This window comes from Oryctolagus cuniculus, chromosome 3 (assembly GCF_964237555.1).
Source record: "Oryctolagus cuniculus chromosome 3, mOryCun1.1, whole genome shotgun sequence".
NCBI classification, from domain to species: domain Eukaryota; kingdom Metazoa; phylum Chordata; class Mammalia; order Lagomorpha; family Leporidae; genus Oryctolagus; species Oryctolagus cuniculus.
Window position 1 is genome coordinate 105,123,766 of NC_091434.1, and position 20,651 is coordinate 105,144,416.

Genomic DNA, 20,651 nt, shown 5'->3' on the forward strand with positions numbered 1-20,651 from the left:
CACCCATTCTCCCCCTCCCTTCCTCTTCCTCTCCCTCTTTCTTCTTCTCTCTCTTTTTCCTCTCTCCCTATCCTCATTTTTTCCCCTTTTTCCCTTTTTTCCCACCCTCCATCCATCTCATATTAAACAAAATGCTGCGGTACAATGAGAAATAGATTCCAGCTTGCCCTAAAAGACGGAGGTCTCTTCTTACATCTATAAGCCTAGCAACATATTTTTAATTAAAATATCAATTATGAAGATCACAAACCCACATTTTGAGAAAGGGACTGAAAGATCTCTTTCCGTTCTAGGGATTGATGAGCTCTCCTGCTCCTAGGATGGATGTCGACATCTCAGATCTGCTTAAATGGCAAGAAGCATCTGTCATAGCCCTGGGCATGTTCAGAGCTGGGCAGTCCCTCCCTCAGGACATTGAAAGAGGACACAACGCTAGAATTACAACTGAGATATAGAAACCATGAGTTTGCCTGACAAACTATATTGTTTAAGTATATGTATGCTGGAGCCCCAGCAAAAATGAATGAACAAGAGGAGACCATGAAACTATTTCCTCAGGAGTAAGCACATAAAATCTTCCTGAGTTTAGAAGTAGAGTGATTGTACTTTCTGTTATCCAGGGACAGTTCCATTTATGCTCTCTCTCTCCCCCCAAAAAGTTTATTTATTTATTTATTTATTTATTTATTAAGATGTCTTTATTTATTTGAAAGGCAGAGTTACAGAGAGGCAGAGAGAAGAGGTCTTCTATCTATGTGTTCACTCCCCTGATAGTCACAACGGCCAGAGCTGAGCTGATCCGCAGCCAGGAGCCAGAGCCAGGAGCTTCTTCCAGATCCCCAGTGCGGGTACAGGGGCCCAAGGACTTGGGCCATCTTCCACTGCTTTCCCAGGCCATAGCAGAGAGCTGCATTGGAAGTGAAGTGGCTGGGTCTCAAACTGGAGCCCATTCAGGATGCTGGTGCTGCAGGCCAGGGCTTTAACCCTCTGCACCACAGCACTGGCCACTGACTTATTTATTTATTTGAAAGAGTTACAGAGAGAGACAGAGACACAGATCTTACGTCTGCTGGTTCACTCCCTAAATGGTCGCAGTGGACAGCGCTGGAGCAGACCGTAGCCAAAAGCCAGGAGCTTCATCCTGTCTCCTCTGTGCCCAAGCACTTGAATCATCTTTCACCACTTTTCCCAGGCCATTATCAGAGAGCTGCATTAAAAGTGGAACAACTGGTACACAAACCAGCACCCATAATGGACGCTGGATTCACAGTTGTGGGCTTTACCAATTATACCACAAAACTAGTCCTTATGTTTTTCTTCTTAGTGTCCTATCTGGTTGTGTTTTCTTGTCTCAAACTATTAATAAATTTAGTATAATACATTCTAGCTTATGAAAATCACTTTTGAAATAATTATTTCCTAAGTTAAGCAGCAAGATAAGAGGGCATTGTCATCATAAACTTTTTATAAAGCATTGATGATTTCACTGTTCTTGTTCTTATGGCAAAAGCTGTGTAAGTTTTATTTCTTTTTTTCTTAATTTCATTTAAGGTATCCACATTTCATGCATTTCATATATACAGATTTTGGAATTGATTGATTCACTGTTTTCTACAAAAGCTTCACTATAAATAAAATGTTTATTCTTCAATTATAGCATAATTTATTCTGCTCTGATAGGGTCTCTTTTCAAACTAATGTGTTATCTTTCCTTGTGCCTAAAAATAGATACCATCCAGACATGTTATATAAAGTTAATGTGAGTTTAACTTACTGCAAAAAAAATCTTGAAACCCATGCATAGATTTTTTTCCCAATACCTGTTTTCACAAACTTTTGTGAATACCCCTCATATAAAATGTCTATGTACATAAATATGGATATGTGCATATATGTAAGTTTATATATACACATATGATATAAGACTGTAAGATAATATGCTCTTGGTTCTCATATTCTATGAAGTTTGCTTTTCATTGCTCCTCAAAAATAGGAGATATGCATTTTTAAAACATATTTTTATGTAGAATAACCAGCACAATATTGAAGAAAAACAATCAAACTGAAGGGCTGACACTTCAGTTTACTTCTGCACTTACTACAAAGCTAGAGCAATCAAGACAATGTGGTAATTGGCAAAAGAACAAATAGCTCAATGGAACAGAATAGAGAGCCCTCAAATAGACTCACATAAATACAATCAGGTGCTCTTTGACGAATGAGTAAAGGAAATACAGTGGAGTAAAGTCAACCTTTCAACATGTAGTCCTGGAATTGATCTAAGTAAAATTCAAGCATATAAAACTGCTATAGATTGGGCAGTGCTTAAGATACTGCTTGGGACATCTGCACCCCACATTGGAGTGCCTGGTTAGAGTCCCTGCTCCATTGCCAATTCCAACTTCCTACTAGTATGCACCCTGGAGGTACCAAGTGATGGTTCAAGTACTTGAGCCTCTGCCACCCATGTGGTAATCCCAGATTGAATTACGGGTTTTAAAATAAATCTTAAAAGTTATAAAAACCTATTTTCCAGAAAAAAATAGTCAACCAATAGCTCAGATCTTCGATTGTGTTATAGACTTGTTTATTTAGCAGTTAAATGCATACATTTTCCTGAAATTTTCACCTGTGCTGATTGTTATCTCTCCAGACACCCAAGTTCATTTCTTCCTTTATTCTCCTTCTCTGGCCATCAGGAAGTTTTCCAACTAATGTTTCTTTACCTTTTCTATCCATTCTGTGAATGCCCATATTTGAGCCTAAATTATCCATCCCTTGGAATTCAGCAGTAGTATTCTGAAGGTTGGTGTACTTCTGGTCTTGTGTCACTCTAAACAATCACCATGACAACCATGTAAACCCTAACCTAAGTAGATTCATAACTTCCATGCTTAAAAATCTCCCAGTAACTTTGATCAACTGGGCAAATGTCAAGTCCTTGACTAAGCATAGTCCACCCTGTCTGCTTCCCGATTCCCATCTCTCCTAATTTTATAGTTTGAAACGTTTGGGTCCAGAAACCTGGAATACCTTGTATCCTCTCTCCTTCCCCAAAGCACCATGCTTTCCCATGTGTTTTCCTTTGCCCATGTTTTCTTTTCTGCCAGGAATACTTTCCTTCCCTTCTTCACTTCCTCTGGCTAACTCCCGTGCATCTTAAATTCTACTACACATGACAAATTATCTTAGTTGTCTTTCCCACGGAGCCTGGAAGGAGCTCTAGAATCCTCCAGACAGCAGCTACCCATCAATTAACTGGAGTTGGCAACACAGATAAAACCTACTCATCTTTTCTGACTTAAATTATTGCTTTTCTTCACTTATTTGATTCACTACCAAAGGCTTGATTCCAATAAGTTTGCTAAAAAGAATCAAGGACTCCGAAATGCTAGAGTGAACAACTGAGCTGGTTTGATCATCAATCACGGAAAAGTGTTTGAGGGGTTATCAGACCCTCTAGTAGCAGGAGCCAGCAGTAAAAAGAGATTCGAAAACCACAACAACAGAAGGAAAAGACCATTTGTTCCTTCTCAACTGAATCCTCCAGGGCAAGAGCCGTCACACTATGAATGCCCCAGTGTTAGGCATTAAGTACCCTGTGAATGCTTTTAGAGAGCACACAAACCAAATTAATGTGCCACCAGCATGGCACAAAGTGAAGTGGATTTGAATCAATCCAAGAGTTATGAAATTTCAGCGAATTTAGGGGTAAATATGAGTGAGGTGGAAGCCAACATTCTGCTTTTATTGAATTTTGCAAAGCTTTCTGAGAATTCTAAATTGTCAGGAAAGAGCATCTAAGGCAAGTAAAGCAGTAATACTTGGTTTATAGTCGGTCTCCTTTTATATGTGGGCCAAGCATTCAGTATTTGTTGAATAATAACATTGACATTCGTGAACTACATATTTTTGACATTCAAAATCTTTGAATACTTGCACACAGACAGTTGTTTAGGTTAACTAAAGCTTTATTCAGTAATGACATACTAAATGTTTCCCCTGCAGGAACAAAATCTGCAAAGTCCCTTACAACAAATGGAAAAATAATAATGACTAGAACTAGACAACTCTATTCCAGAAATTCATCATTCTTTTCTCTTTTTGTCCTCCCTTTTATGAGTAGCAAAGCAAGTGACCTTGGAGTCTGTGCATCTTAAGATGATATAAGTGATTTTCTAAGTAGATCAATGTGTGGATTTGAGCAAAGTTAGGCAGTTTCAAGGATGAATTAGCCATAATCATTTATAGTTAGCATTGCATTTCAAGATACAGTGTTTAGAAAGAGATGCCCTGGGGCTGGCATTGTGGCATAGCAGGTAAAGCCACTGCCTGCAAGGCTGGCATCCCATAGTGACGTTGGTTTGAGACCTGGCTGCCCCACTTCTGATCCAGTTCCTTGCTAATGCACCTGGGAAAGCAGAGGAAGATGGCCCAAGTGCCTGGGCTCCTGCACCCACATGGGAGACTCAAAAGAATCTCCTGCGATAACATATGTTTAGAAATATGCCTAGAAAATAATATGCCTTCAACAAAGTTTCGTTCCTCTATGATTCCACTTGCAAAATATGACGATACTTCAAGAAGTTCATGTGTTGTAGTGCAGTGCATTAAGCTGCCTCTTGGGACCCTGTATCGCATATCAAAGTTCCAGTTTGGGTCCTGGCAACTGCACAGATTTGGCTTCCTGCTAATGTGCTTGGGACACAGCTCTGATGGCCCAAATTCTTGGGCCCCTGACCGTCATATAAGACCAGGATGGAGCTTGTGGCTCCTGACCTAAGCCTGACCCAGCCCTGGTTATTGCAGGCAATGGGAGAGTGAACCATCAGATGGAAGATCTCTCCTTCTCTGTCTCTCCCTCTGTCACTCGGCCTTTCAAATGAAATTTTTAAAATCTTTTTTAAAAAGGTTAATGGGAGATGAGTGATAAGATTCATTTATATTGGTGAAAAAGTCAAATCAATGCAATGTTTTTCATAATGTGCATTTTTCATGAACTTTTTAATATGTGGTACATAGGTGGCTTATGTTATTACAAGAAATAAAGGTGAAGAAAACAAGTTTTCATTGAAAAGCATTGATCAATGAATTCTAGGAAGTTTTGTGGACATAATTTACTTCAACAATTGATAAATTCTAGTTAAATCAAAAGTTATTTTCTGGTAGGCTGGATTATAGATTTTTCTCTTCTTTTCGCCCTTGTATTACTTTTTACTAAACAGAATATTCACACTTTGTGATTTTGGAAGCTACATGAAAACTGCAATTCTTAATCTCCTTCCCAGAAAATCTCTCTCCTTTTTAAAAAGCATTTATTTACTTATTTATTTGAAAGACAGGGTGACAGAGACAAAATGAGATTCTGAGAGAGAGTAAGAAGTCCTGTAACTGATATTTCACTCCCTGAAGGACCACAATAGCCAGGTCTGGGCCAAGGCAAAGCGAAGAGCTAGAAACCCCTCCTGGCTTTTCCACTTGGGTGACAGGGCCGGAAGCACTGGGGCTTCCCAGGTGCATTAGCAGGAAGCTGGAATGAAAGAGAAGATGCTTGTGTTACAAGTGGTGGGTTAACCTGTGCCACAACGTTGTCCCCAGATCCCAATCCTTTCCATCACCCTGCCCTTCAACTCTTCCATAACTTTAGCTTGAATTCTCATGTCTCTCTCTGGGCTACATGAACTTCCTGAGGTGTAGAATCAGATATTTTTGTGGTTTTATCTCGCTTTCATGAAGCTCCATGTTAAATGCATCTTCCCTGTATTTCATGAGGGGCATATAATTCAGATCTGACAGTGGAACTTATAATTAAGTTAATAACAAGGAAAAGAGATTGCCTCATTTTCCAGACATCTTTTCTCCACTCCTTGAACTTCAAGGATACATTTAATGAGCTCACAGAGGAATGCTGTATTTTTTTTAAAAATCCAAATCATTTAATTAATGATGAGAAAAAAGATGAAGAGTAGAAATTAGGAGACTATGTAAGACAAAACTAAATTCAAATGGATTATCTATTGCCTATTTTATTTCTTGGTCCTTTAAATTGTCTTTGTAAAGTGGGGATAATATTGTCTATGCCAAGGGTCACTGAAATGATTACAGGTATTATATGAAGATAATTTACCAAATGCCATTTTATATAGTAATTACTAAATAAAATAAAGCTATTATTGTATATTAATCCAACAAATATTTTTGAGTATCTGCATATGTCTGGATCCAATCACTGAAGATCCAGCAATGAAAAAAAACAGACCAAAAAAAAAAAAATCCAAACTTTATGGATAGCAATAAGCCCCAAGGGAAAAAAAAAGTCAAAGCGCAAAAGAATGAGGAGGTGGCCAATTTTATGGAGCAGCAGGTTGAGGCACCACTTACAAAACCAGAATCCCATATTGGAGTGCAAGTTTGAGTCCCAGCTGCTTTGCTTCCAATCTAGCTCCCAGCTCATGCACCTGGGAGAGCAGTGGAACATGACCCAAGTGCCTAGGTCCCTGCTACCCATGTGGGGGACTCAGATGGAGACCCTGGCTCCTGGCTGTGGTCTGGTTGAATCCTACTTGTTGAGGCAATGTGGTGAGTAAACTAGTGGATAGAAGGTTTCTCTCCCTCTCCCTCTCTCTCTCCTTTCCTCTCTATCACTCTGCCTTTCAAATAAATAAATAAATAAGTTAGTAAATCTTTTTAAAGAATAAATGAGGGAAAACTGTGCTGTGGGGCTTTGCAGTTTTCAGTTGGTCAAGTGTAAGTGTCATGAAAGAGTGGCCTTTGGAGAGGCCTGATAGAGAATGGCAACGAGGGGAATGAAGACTTGCCTTTCTAAGTGGGCAGTTCCATAATATTGTGACAACTTAGAAAAGCACTTGTCATATATTTGTGATGTTTGGCTTGTCCTTCTAATAGATCCTACATCAAATTAAACACAGATCCCAGTCTGAGAACATTGAGGTTTCCCCAGATGAGAAACTCTACAGGTCAAGAAAATAGAGGATTGAAGATTAGGGTTTTTAATATCATGCCATTTGATTTCAGTCTATTCTTAATTCATTTCTCATCTCCGAATATATATAAATTTTTAAGATTATCAGCAGGAAAAATTTTATTTTACTTTGCAATAAGATTATCATCGCAGTTGTTCCCTCTGCAAGAATTTCAGGCCAAAATAATTTGTTTCTGGAAAGAAAGATTGCCCAGATAACTCCACGATTGGTGATGAAGAATGACTTCAGCTCTGGGTTTGCAGCCAGAGCAAGAACCATCTGATGTGAGCTGCAGTGTGAAAGAAAGGAGGTTCTTGAAAAGATCCATTTTTTTCCTTTCCTGGTCTGTTTCTCTCTCCATCTCTTTTCCCCTCCCCTGGGTGCCTGAGTATTGAAACACTTCTGTCAGTACGGAAGGATGAGAGGAGAGTATTAACATAACTGTAGGGTCTCAATAAAGGGATTATAAATACAAATTCTGAGTCAAAAGGGCATTGCCACTTGCTTTCATGTGTCTCCTGGCCCTTGGCCCAGGAAATCTAATGCCTGAATGCTCTGTCACTGCAGGAAACCTAAGAAAAGCCAAACCACCAGCATGTCCTATGAAATCCAAACGGAGAGAAAAGGTCCTCAACACTGGAGTGTGGAAATGCTTGATAAACAACTCAGGAAAGACTGCACTTTGCCTTAATTTTTATGTTTTAATGTTCATTCATTCGAGAGGCAAGGAAGAGAAAGAGAGACACAGAGAGATCTTGCATGTACTGGTTCACCCTCTAACTGCCAGCAATGGCTGGGAACTCAATCCAGATCTCCATGTGGAATGCAGGAACCCATCTACTGGAGCCATCACCATTGTCTCTTGGGCCCTATATTAGCAGGAGGCTGGAGTCAGGGGCCCAAAACAGATGCTGAAGCCAGGTAACAAACCTGCTCCAATGTTTAATTTTTGATTTATAAATTTTAAAGGTATATAAGTACTTGAATTCTACTTCAGGACCTACCTAGAAAGAGGACTGAATTCTATTCCTACTATACAAGGTGATTTTAAAAGCAAAAATTTTGAAATCTAAGAATATTGGGAGCCTTCAAAAATTCATGAAAAAATACACACTATGAAAGACTCTCCATGAAATTTTTAAAAATTGCACAAAATACTTAGTTAATTCCATTTCTCCACAAACTGGAGATAGTGGAAGATAATAATCACATAATTGCCATGATTTCCTGAATACCAGGTCTCTTTCTCTCCCAAGTAACTTTCATATGACTTTTACTCCATTAGCCTGCCACATTAATAGTGGTTAAACGACATATCTTGCTGAATAAAATTATCAGTCATTTATACCCTCATGTGAGGAAACAGTCTGAGCCTGTCATTCTTGTCTAGAAGAATGCAGGAGATAAACCACAGAAAACATCAGGTGTCCCAGCTGGCAGAGGACACCCACACTCTCTCAATCAGCATCATCCTTACCCTCATTAGGGCTGCATGTTCAAAGAGCCAGGCATCTGTGGGCTCTGCAGAAAAGTCCTGCTAACCAACAACATAGCCAGGGTGAATCTAACAGTGTTTGAGCAATTACAATAATATTACAGGTGAATCAAAATCTGCTAAAGAAAAATTCTCATCAAAATCTGTGTGTGTCAGGGCAGAGGTCTGGGATGCAGTCATGGAGCCAAAGGAGCTGTCAGACAAACCTGTGAGTTTGGTCCTTCCCATCTACTCATGTGCAAAATTATAATTTTAATTCAGTTTATTTTTTCCATTCCTGGCTATAAAATTAATACTGTAGAAAACTCAAGACACAGGGAAAGGTATGGAGTGGAAAATAAAATTAACATCTAGAGAAAACAAAAGTTAACATTCTGGTTTATATACTCTTGAACTTATTTTTGGTCTTTCTGTAAATAATTTTTTTATTTTACATGATTGGATCACTACATATATGAATTATTTCCCTTGTTTCCCTTAAGAATTAAACCATAAATATGTCAATTTTTTTCAGCTTTGAGGTTTTTAAATTTTAAATTTTGAAAGATATCATATACATGAAAAGAACTTAAGTTAAAAAAAGAATAGTAGAAACTGAATCAATAAATTATATAGAGATAAATAAGGAAAAACATTTGTAGCCAAACCTTTCAGATGCCAAATGATCGAGGGATAGTTTTTACTTGTAAGTATAATTATAATATGAAGACAAATATATTTAATAATTTCATTTATCTAGACTTTTAACTTTTTAAAAAAATTTTTGAGGTGAACAAATTCCATGTATTTCATACGTACAGTTAGAAGCATAGTGATACTTACCACCCTACCCTCCCTTCAGCCTATTTCCACCCTTCCTCCTCCTTCCTTTCTTACGCTTTCTTTTCATTTTTACAATGATTTTTTTCAGTTTATTTTATACTCATAAGATTAAGCCTACACTAAGTAAAAAATGCAATAGTAAAAAAAAAATACAGTGTTCCCTAACAGTAGAGACAAGGGCTATAAACAATCATTGAATTTAAAAATGTCAGTTTAACTCATAATCATTACATTTATTTGGTTTTCTCTATTAGGTACCACAGATCAGGGAAAACATGATATTTGTCTTTTGGGGACTAGCTTATTTCAATAAGTATAGTGGTTTCCAATTGTATCTATTTTGTTACAAAAGATGGGATTTCATTCTTTTTTATAGCTAAGTAGTATTCAATACATACATATACCACTACACACACACACACCTGCAACACAGTTTTCTTTTCCAGTCATCAGTTAATGGACATCTGGGTTGATTCCATATATTAGCTAGTATGAATTAGGCTGCAATAAAGATGAGGGTACAGATATCTATTTCATATGCTGATTTCATTTTTTGTTTGAATAAATTCCCAGGATGGATTTCTGGGGCATATGGTAGATCTACCATCAGATTCTGAGATATATCCATACTGTCTTACATTGTGGCCATACCAGTTTACATTCCCACCAACAATGGATTTAGGATACACTTTTCCTCACATCCTCACCAGCATTTATTGTTTGTTGACTTCTGTATGACAGTCATTCTAACTAGGATGAGGTAGAACATCATTGGGGTTTTTGCTTGCATTTCCCTGATGGATAGTGACCTGAGCATTTTTTCATGTGTCTGTTAGCCATTTGAATTTCCTCCTTTGAAAAATGCCTGTTCAAATCCATTGCCCATTTCTTAAATGGATTGTTTGTTGTTGTTAAGTTTCTCAAGCTTTTTATAGATTAATAGTTTATTGGTTGCATAGATTACAAATATTTTCTCTAGTTCTGTAGGCTGTATGTTCACTTTGCTGTGTGTTTCCTTTGAAGTTTCCTTTCCTTTCCTAAGCAGAAGCTTCTTAACTTGATGTAATCCCATTTGTCTATTTTGGCTTTGATTGCCTGTGCTTCTGGGTTCTTCACCAAGAATTCTTTGCCTATGTCAGTGTCTTACAGAGTTTCCCCAATGTCATCTTCAAGTAATTTGATAGTATCAGGTTGTAGATTTAGATCCTTGATCCCTTTTGAATTTTGTGTAAGGTGTAAGGTAGGAGTCTTGTTCATACTTCTGCGTGTGGAGATCCAATTTTCCCAGCACCATTTATTGAAAAGACTATTCTTTTTCCAGGGATTGATTTTAGCTCCATTGTCAAAGATTAGTTGGTTGTAGATGTGTGGAAGGATTTCTGAACTTTCTGTCTTTTCCAATGCTTTTCATGACTATTTTTGTGCCAATACTCAGATGTTTTGATTATAAGTACCCGGTAGTATGTCTTGAAATCTGGTATTATGATGCCCCCAGCTTTGTTTTTATTATTTGTTGATTGTTTTAGCTATTCAGGGTGTCTTGTGTTTCCATATGAATTTTAGCATCTTTTTTTCTAGATCTGAGAAGAATATCATTGCTATTTTGATTGGGATTGCATTGAGTCTGTAAATTGCTTTAGGTAGGATGGACATTTTGATAAAATATATAAAAATTTACTTGAATGTATTATAGTATCTATAACTCTTTTTAAAGATTTATTTATTTGAAAGTCAGAGTTACACAGAGAAAGGAGAGGCAGAGATAGATAGAGAGAGAGAGAGAGAGACAGAGGTCCTCCATCTGATGGCTCACTCCTCAATTGGCCACAACGGCCAGATCTGCGCCGATCCAAAGCCAGGAGCCAGAAGCTTCTTCCAGGTCTCCCATGCAGGTGCAGGGGCCCAAGGACTTGGGCCATCCTCTCCTGCTTTCTCAAGCCATAGCAGAGAGCTAGATTGGAAGAGGAGCAGCCAGGTCTCAAACCGGTGTCCATATGGGATGCAGGCGCTTCAGGCCAGGGTGTTAACCTGCTGTGCCACAGCACTGGCCCCAGTAGCTATAATTCTTAAATGGATTTCTGGAATAATTGACCTATTCGTCTTTTTAGTATAATATAAGCAAAACAGACATATATACTTATAGAAATTTATATTTGCATATATTACATGCAAATTTGCATATGGAAATACATATACATTTGGATATGAAATATATAGCTTTTTATACATTTTTATAAATGCCAGCTCAAGTTCTTGCTCTTTCTTATTTTCCTTTTCTTTAAATGTCTATTTATTTTTAAGGCAGAGCAATAGAGAGAGAGGGAAAGACAGAGGCAGATTTTCCATATGCCCACAATATCCAGGTCTGGTTCTAGGCAAAGCCAGGAGCCAGGAACTCCATCTGATTCATCCATTTCGATGACAGGGGCCCAAGAAGCTGGACCATCTTCTGCCTTCCCAGGCACATTTGTAGGAAGCTGAATTGGAAAAAGAGCAGCTGGGACTCACCTGGTATTCCAATGTGAGATATCAATGTTGCAAGCAGTAGCTTAACCCACTGCACCACAATGTGAGCCTCTAACTCTTGTGCTTTAGATATGGCTTCCTGCTAATGTATCTAAAAATTCAGCTGAAAATAATCTCAGTGTTTGAGTCCTTGCCAGCCACCCATGTAGGAGACCTATATGGAGTTCCTGGCTCCTGGCTTGAGGTCCATTCCTGGTTGTTGCTAGCAATGAACCAGTAGATAGAAGATTGATATCTCTCTCTCATGTGCTCTCTCTCTCTTTTTCAAATAAGTAAATACATTTTAAAACAACAAGCCAGTACATATCAGATGAAAATAAGAACTATTCTTCATACGTAATGCTGAACTACCTTCTAGAACATTTTATTTAATTTCATATCCTTATCTTTTATGGACTAGAGTGTGCAAATCACTGTAATCTCATCAGTAATACATATATTGCCTTTTTAATTCTTGAATTTGTCTTAGTGAAATTTGGACTTTTCTTCAAAATTTTTATATTTTGTATCAAATATATTATCATCTTACAAAGTAAATATTTTATCCTTTTTTCTCAGGTTTTTATTGATAATAACATTGCAGGAGACCCTGGGCATTGACCCTAATCTCTGTAATGGTCACCACTCCTTGTTGAATATATTGTTAGGTCCATCACCTACAAAATGAAGATAACAACAGACTTCCTGTTGCACAGGTACATGAGTATGTGTATTAGAGCGCAAGATTTTATTCAATAGTGAATGTCAAATGGAAAACTGTACACTAATCATGAGACTGTGTTCCCAAAGTGGTACAAAAACTGGCAAGATACAAACTTGTCCATCACCAAAATTAAGATAACCACATGCCAAGGGCTTTCCTGTACATTGCAAATAATCCAAATTGTTAATGAAAATCATTCAAATGTTAACAACAACAAAATTAGAATCTACCACGTTGCTTTTGCTCTATTTTACCTGTGTAGGGCCATTGCTGCATGCTTATTAATTCTAACACTTTACAATTGAGTTTATTTACTTTGTAAGTATACAGTCATTTAATTTGCAAATAATGATAGTTTTGTCTTCACTCTGCCCATTATCCTTTGTTTTTCCGTTTCAAGCCTTATTAAATTAGCCAGAACAATCCTGTTCATTCTGTTTTTAATGACAGTGATTCTGATGTTGCAGCATTATCCTCCATTCTCTCACATCTTTAATGGATTTGTCTTTAACAGTGTTTCTAGTTCACTGAAAGTTTTCAATTCAGTACAATGGAGTCAATTATTTTGGTAAAATTTTAAATGAAGACAAGTATATAGTTCCGTTATAAGTTTATGAATGCCTTTAGCAATCATTTACATGCAAAACTGAGGTTATCTGAAGAAGACAGTCTTAAATCCTAGTGATTAGTGTATCCCTACAGTCTACATCCTTCTAGTCATGGAATGATGCTGTCACGCAGCATGTGAGTAAATCAGTTTTTATTGGTTTTAAGTTATAAGCAATTAGAATCTGTGGCAAAAACTGTCTGCATGTCTCAAAACCCCCTTAAAATTCCATTTCTTCAATACAGTCAAATATGGTGATAGTCATCCAATCCTAGAGAAATACCTACCATTTTCTTTTTTTTTAAGATTTGTTTATTTATTTATTTGAAAGGCAGAGTTACACACAGAGAGAAGGAAAGGCAGAGAGATGGAGAGGTCTTCCATTGGCTGGTTTGCTCCTCAACTGGCCGCAGTGGCCTGAGCTGCGCTGATCCAAAGCCAGGAGCCAGGAGCTTCCTCTGGGTCCCCTACACGGGTGCAGGGGCCCAAGGACTTGGGTCATCTTGTACTACTTTCCTAGGCCATAGTAGAGAGCTGGATTAGAAGTAGAGCAGCTGGAACTCGAACTGGTGCCCATATGGGATGCTGGCACTGCCGGCGGCAGCTTTTACCCACTACACCACAGCGCCAGCCTCCATGCCTACATTTTCCAGAAGTTTATTTATAAAACCAGAGATTTTCAATATTGAAAATACTTTTAGTGTTGCAAACACCCAAGAAATCTGTGTTTGAGTCCCTTCCATTGCATCTCTGAAAAGTATTTTTCCCAGCCTATGCTAACATTTATTGAGTGACAGATGGTTCTTATCTCCCAAGATGTGTGCTTCCATTTCTGAACAGGTTTGATCATTGCTAAGTTCTTATACTGGTCTAAGAAATCACTCCCTGGGGGACACTTGAGTCCATATTAAGGTGCTGATTTGAGTCCTGGCTATTCTGCTTCTGTTAGTGCATGTGGGAAGCAGCAGATGATGGCTCAAGTACTTGGGCCCTGGATGGAGTTACTGTCTCCTGACTTTGGCCTTTGCCTGGGCCTAGCTCTAGCCACTGTGGCCATGTTGAGAGTGAATCAGTGGATGGAAGATTCTCATATTCTCTCTCTCTCTCTCTCTCTCAAGTAAAAAATCTTAAAAAAAAAAAATAGGCCGGCGCCACGGCTCACTAGGCTAATCCTGCACCTTGCGGCGCCGGCACACCGGGTTCTAGGCCCGGTCGGGGCGCCGGATTCTGTCCCGGTTGCCCCTCTTCCAGGCCAGCCCTCTGCTGTGGCCAGGGAGTGCAGTGGAGGATGGCCCAGGTGCTTGGGCCCTGCACCCCATGGGAGACCAGGAAAAGCACCTGGCTCCTGGCTCCTGCCATCGGATCAGCACGGTGCGCCGGCTGCAGCGTGCCGGCCGCGGCAGCCATTGGAGGGTGAACCAACGGCAAAAGGAAGACCTTTCTCTCTGTCTCTCTCTCTCACTGTCCACTCTGCCTGTCAAAAAAAAAAAAAAAAAAAGGTTTAAAAAAAAATATCTTAAAAAAAATCACTCACTAGAGCTTTCAGCTTTCAACCAATGGCTCTTTGGAGCAAACTTTCTGTAGCATGCTTGAAAGAAATATGTAATGCTGGCAACTTTTTTTTCTGTCTGGACAAAAAAAAATTCCTCAAATTCTCTATATTTCCCCAATCATTTCTCATCTCTGGATCCAAGCTCTTGGTTTACTTGAAATACTTAGAAAACATTGACCTTTGCTTCCCTTCCTACCATCTCCTGGTTTCTAAACCTGACACACCAGCTCTTCCAGTTCCCACTCTATTTACATTCATTTAAGGCTGTCCATCCAGCTTCAGCACTGAACTTCTGTGTCATCTTAACATGTCATTTATGAAAGGAGACAAGATTAATAATATAATTGAAATTCAAATAGCTGTCTATTACTAAGTACCCAATGTCCCCTTTGCCAAATTGAATAGTTTTATTCTGTTGTAGTACAATTTACTGGACTGAAGCTGGAGAACTTATTGTGCTTTGGTGGCCCTCAGGTTTCTTATTTGTAAAGTGAGTATGTTAGTGGCCTCCACGTTCTCTTCTGGTTTTAGCCTGTATGGGAGTTCTGCAATCTCTGAAAGTTACAGAAAACATCCCACATCTGAGATACAAAAAGCACTCCACATCTGAGATTTATTGTCAGAAAGTCAGAAAACACCTCCACACCTCCTCTGCATTCTCAGGAAGTTACAGGAAAGCACTCCATATCAGAGATTCTGATGTGGGAAAGCTTGGATGTATAATCTTAAGTTCATGAGCTGTAAGCAGCTCCTGCTTCTCTGTATTGCATTCTTCATCTACCTGTCCATTGGCATCTAAATGTTGCAGAACAAGAAAATCACATAAGCCTACTATTTCCAACATACATCAGTAAAATTATTACCAAAAATTTTGAAATCATTTATTCCACATATATTTTATATATGAGTTGCTTCACTGGATTAAAAATTATTTAAAAACATATATACACGTATATTATACATGATAGGGCAATTGAATTGGTATATAATAGGTTAATGAAAATAAAAATAGAAAGTTGAATACAATGAGATCATTTGTTTTAGTTCTAACATATAAAACTTTCTGACATTTAAACATAAGAATTGAACATTGGGGAAGATAAAATGTTTCTCATTCGGGCAGAGCCCAAAGCCAGGAGGACATATTGCCCATTACTGCCTTCTGGCACGGTTTTCTAGGCATAAATGTATGCACTGTAAATTAATAGCATTCTCCCTTACCAACAAAAATATCAGTTTCTTTTTCTCCTGTACCATCTAGCATAAAGACAACACTCATTAAAAGTTGAATAATAATGAAACTACATTGGGTAGTTTAATTTTAGGAAGCACCAAATGTTGACAACAGACCAAAAAACAGAATCTATGAGACTTAAAATATAAGGCAATTACTTTCGAAACCCAAAACCAGTTGCTGGAGTTAATGATAGGAATACTTTGAGACCCTGAATAAAGCAATTGCAGCTTTCCATTGTGTGTCATTACAGTATACACACTCATGTGCAGGTGCACGTATACATATATTTACACTGCTCAGTTGGGCCTCCGTAAAAGCTACGTATTCTGTATTTCTGCTTATGATCTGTTTTCCCCTGAATTTCCTCTGTTTCATTTTATCAGGGTCATATGCTATTAATTTCACACATTTTCCTAACATTACTATATATACCCTGGATACAATACTACTTATCAGTTGTATTTTTTTGAGGTACACATTACATAAAGACTACACCAGAGTTTGCCATCAATTGCCTGTTTTATTCTAGTTTCTCAGAGCACTGAAGTGCCAAACATATTTTTTTCAAAACTCACATTCTTTCTTAAGTCATGGCAGCTCTCCACACAAACACCAGCCCCTGAATAAAAAAATCTAGTAGATAGGTTGCACTTATACCACCTCTATACTCATATTCCTGAAAAGAAAATCAAATAGGGCCACAGGAACATGGGCAGTAGTGGTAATAAAAGCAGGAATTTCACCTAAAGAGGCTATTAGTTTCTTTCTTTTCGTATGTTTTTCCTCTGTGGCAGAAGGGGCAGCACAATTATCAAAGCAGAGAGAATATTTGCAATAGATGTCTAAAGTGATCTACAGGGGTCTGGGCAACCAACAACAGAACATCTAGGAATTCAGAACAGAGAGGCTGACCACCTGCAACACCAGTATCCCTTGTGAGCACCTGTTCCAGTCCCTGCTGCTCCACCTCCAATCCAGCTTCCAGCCAATATGCTTGGGAAAGCAATGGAAGTGCTTGGGCCCCTGCCACCCATGTGGGAGACCCCATTGCAGTTCCAGGCTCCTTCTTTCAGTCTGGCCCAGACCCAGTTGTTGCATCCATTAGGGGCCATGAGCAGCAGATGGAAGATTGATCTCTCTCTCTCTCTCTCTCTCTCTCTTCTTTCTCTTTCTCCCTCCTTCCCCTTCCCTCACCCATTTCTTCCCTCCATCCCCCTCCCCCTCCCTCTCTGCCATTCAAGTAAATAAATCTTAAGAAAAGAATAGAAAACAGAAACCGGAAAACAAAGAAAGAGGTGGGACTCTATAAGATATGTATACAAAACACCAAGTGCAGTACAGAGCTGATGGCCACATTTACCAGGGATTGGAATCAAGTGTTTGACTTGTAAGGATACTCATGTCACAGGATGATGGAACTCTGTGGCACACTGTGGATCATAGAACATGGTTGGAAACCATTTCTCTAAGACCAGGATAGGAAATTCCTTCCTTTATAAATAATACATTATTGTTCTTTGGGCAATGGCAAGTTATTAGGTAACTATCTCCCTGTTACTGTAAGAGCACTCTAACCAACTGAAGTAAAGTGCTCATTCCCCTCAAAATGTTTTTCTTCCATAATAAGGGCACATAGGCCAAGGGATTTTAAATGCGCTGCCTTTTATTTCAAGTAGCTTGATTGGATAGTGAAAGCAAAGCATCCAAAACTTGAATTTTCTTGGACTTCTTATGCTTCAGATCAATTTCTTATGAAGGGTGACCTTAAAGGGCAGCCCTATTCTTCCTAAAGCAGAGCCTGTTATTAATACAATGTTAGGGCTCGGTCAGAAGAACTTCAAGTCATGCTCCCTTTATTTTCAAAAGTTTCTATATTAGCTCCTATGTGCACATTTATGTAAAGAATCACTGTGCAGGCCAAATGTTCCCTTCTCTAGATAGCTTATAAGCATCTGGATAAATTTGCATTAGAAATTCAATTAACTTTATATTGAAAGGTCAATTAACTTGGTCATGATAGAGATTGTTTTTAATTACTTTTCCTTGTAGGGCTTCTCTTCTTGTCTAAGTACAAGTGACACTATCAAATGATAGTCTCATTGCCTGTTGGTTGCCTGAAACTCATATGCAAACACACTGGAAATGGCTGTCTTGGTTTAGTGAATTAATAGGGTATTCTTTGGGCAATTCATCACTATTATAATCCTTTGGGCTTAAAGTATCTGTAAGAAATAATAGAGTATTTTAGCTCAAACACTGTTTATAATATTACTCATGGAAATATTCTTCATTATTTTTCCTGTTGGTTTCTATTTTCTTAGTGAGAGACAATAATGGAAAATAATTTTAAGGATTAGTCCTTATTATATTATATCAGAGTGTATTCTATGAATAATGAACAAATAATTGTATCAAAACTAGCTATCTCATTTCATTAGAAGAATCATGGTTATCTTTTTGGTAATATGGGCCAGAAATCAATTAATTCATGTTTTGGGCCTACAGCATTCATGCTTAACAGACATAAGGAATTACCACTGCACACCAGGCATCAAGTAGCAGTATAGTGTGCACTTGCTACCAAGTGATAACCAGTACTAAGCCATCACTCAGACAAAAGAAAGTGTTAGCTAAAGTCATAAAAATATAAAAATGTTAACATACTTTTATATACAAATATTTTAACCCAAACTTCCAGGTAACTTACAACTTAAAAGTAAAGCAGTCGCTATTTAGGAGTTTGACATGAGATGGTTTTGAGATGAAACTTGCTTTATTCTTGCAGAAGAGAACAACCTTATAGAAGCAACAGTAATGCATTAAGCCCTTTGTAAATATTACCTATATGATTACATATGAATAAATTAGAATTCAGTTTCCCATTTTACTGATGAGACAACTGAAGCTTAGGTTTCAGTCAAGGTCAAGTAGTCCACTGGGAGAAGACTCAGCAATGGCATCCATGTCAATTTTCCACCAAGATAAAAATACCAGTTCTAAGAGTAGTCAGGCCATGGAATGCTTGAACAAGTCAAAGGGAGTTGGGGAGAGTTTTGACTACTTAGAAGGCAGTTCTGGAGCTCAGTCAGAGGAAGGCAGTGGTGTAGGCCAATGTAAATCAAAGAGCAGATTCAGAATAATGTAAGTTAAGTGCATGGTTAAGCATGTTTTCCCCTATAGTGAGACTTTCTCAGTGAGGAAGCTGGGCATCAATTTACATTCTAGTACACATTTCTAACCTCTTCACAGGCCAGTAACAGTTTGCACACTAATAACAAGTACAATGACCACGCTTTAAGAGGCACAAAGTAAAAGGAACATTTTATGAAATTTTCCTCTTCTGTAAACAGTAGGTCAGTTTTGATATGTTATCCTTGAAGTTATCCTATAAAGGGGTCTTTAAAAATGTTCATGGAAAGGGGCCAACACTGTGGCATAGCAGGTAAAGCTTCTGCCTACAGTGCCTGCATCCCATATAACCACCGGTTCGAGTCCTGGCTGCTCCACTTCCAATCCAGTTCTCTGCTATGGCCTGGGAGAGCAGTAGAAGATGGCCCAAGTCCTTGGGCCCCTGCACCAGTGTGGGAGACCCAGAAGAAGCTCCTGGCTCCTGGTTTCAGATTGGCCCACTAGTTGTTGCAGCCATTTGGGGAGTAAATCAGCAATGGAAGTTCTCTCTCCCTCTCTCTCTCTCTCTCCCCACTGCCTTTCTGTAACTCTGTCTTTGAAATAAATAAATAAATCTTTTAAAAAAGAAGAGAAAATGAAATAACTTTAAAAAATTTCATGGAAATGTTTTATGAAAAAAATTGTGCATTGAATTAAAAAATTTATGAACCTAAAATACTTATTTCATTTTCCATGGATTTTTGAAATTATTCGTATGATTTTTTCCACATATAAAGAAGAGTAAGAAATTCAGATCATTTATTTATTTAACAGGTAGTTATAAAGGCTAATAATTAAACCCTATGAATCCACGGGGGCATTAACCTTAGTTTATATGATGTTGATAGTTTTAATAAGATAATTTTTTTCAAAAGCAAAAGGAAGTACTTTTCCTGAAGAATGGAAAACATTATTTTAAATAACATGATACTTGGAGTGAAATACAAATTTCTGAAATGCGTTATTCATACCTGCACCTCCTCCTATGCTCAGAATCTTAATTTCTGATTTTACATCCCCAATCCTGAAAAACAAAAACAAAAAAGCTAGTTTAAGAAAAATGTGCTAAGTGCTCTGTAAAATCTGATTATCAAGGCTGGTGTCAGAGAATAGACAGACTTATAAAAAGAAATAAAAACTAGACAACAGGAAAGGTCTCAATCATCCCAGTATTCTGCTGTCTTTAGGGAATCTTTAAAATATAGGTTCCATTCATTAATAATCGTGAGCTGGGAGCTATGGAAACAGCACTAGGAACATCTCCGAGGGAAGAGAGGGCATTCGTTTGGAGAACAAGAGCAGAAAAAGTGGACCTTTGAGCCTGATAATGGAAGCAACCATTTATTGTAACTGGGGGAAAGTCTATGGGGGATTCATACTGTATTTATGAAGTCTGCCTTTTACCTTTTCTTCTTCCCACCTTCTCACTACACAAATGTTTCATAAAGCATTTATATGGGTCAGCGCTGTGGTGCTGCAGGTTAAGCTGCTTCCTGCAGCGCTGGCATCCCACATGGGGGCCGTTTCGGATCTCAGCTGCTCCACTTGCAGTCCAGCT

At 38.3% G+C, this 20,651-nt stretch overlaps 1 protein-coding gene across 1 annotated transcript in view; it reads right to left on the reverse strand.

The window, feature by feature from the left end:
- Positions 1-20,651, reverse strand: part of HNMT (histamine N-methyltransferase) — a 47,525-nt gene that overhangs the window by 20,148 nt on the left and 6,726 nt on the right. Inside the window, exon 2 of the mRNA XM_070071549.1 lies at positions 20,065-20,117. Coding sequence (XP_069927650.1) covers positions 20,065-20,117 — 53 coding nt within the window. The remainder of the gene's footprint in view (positions 1-20,064; positions 20,118-20,651) is intronic.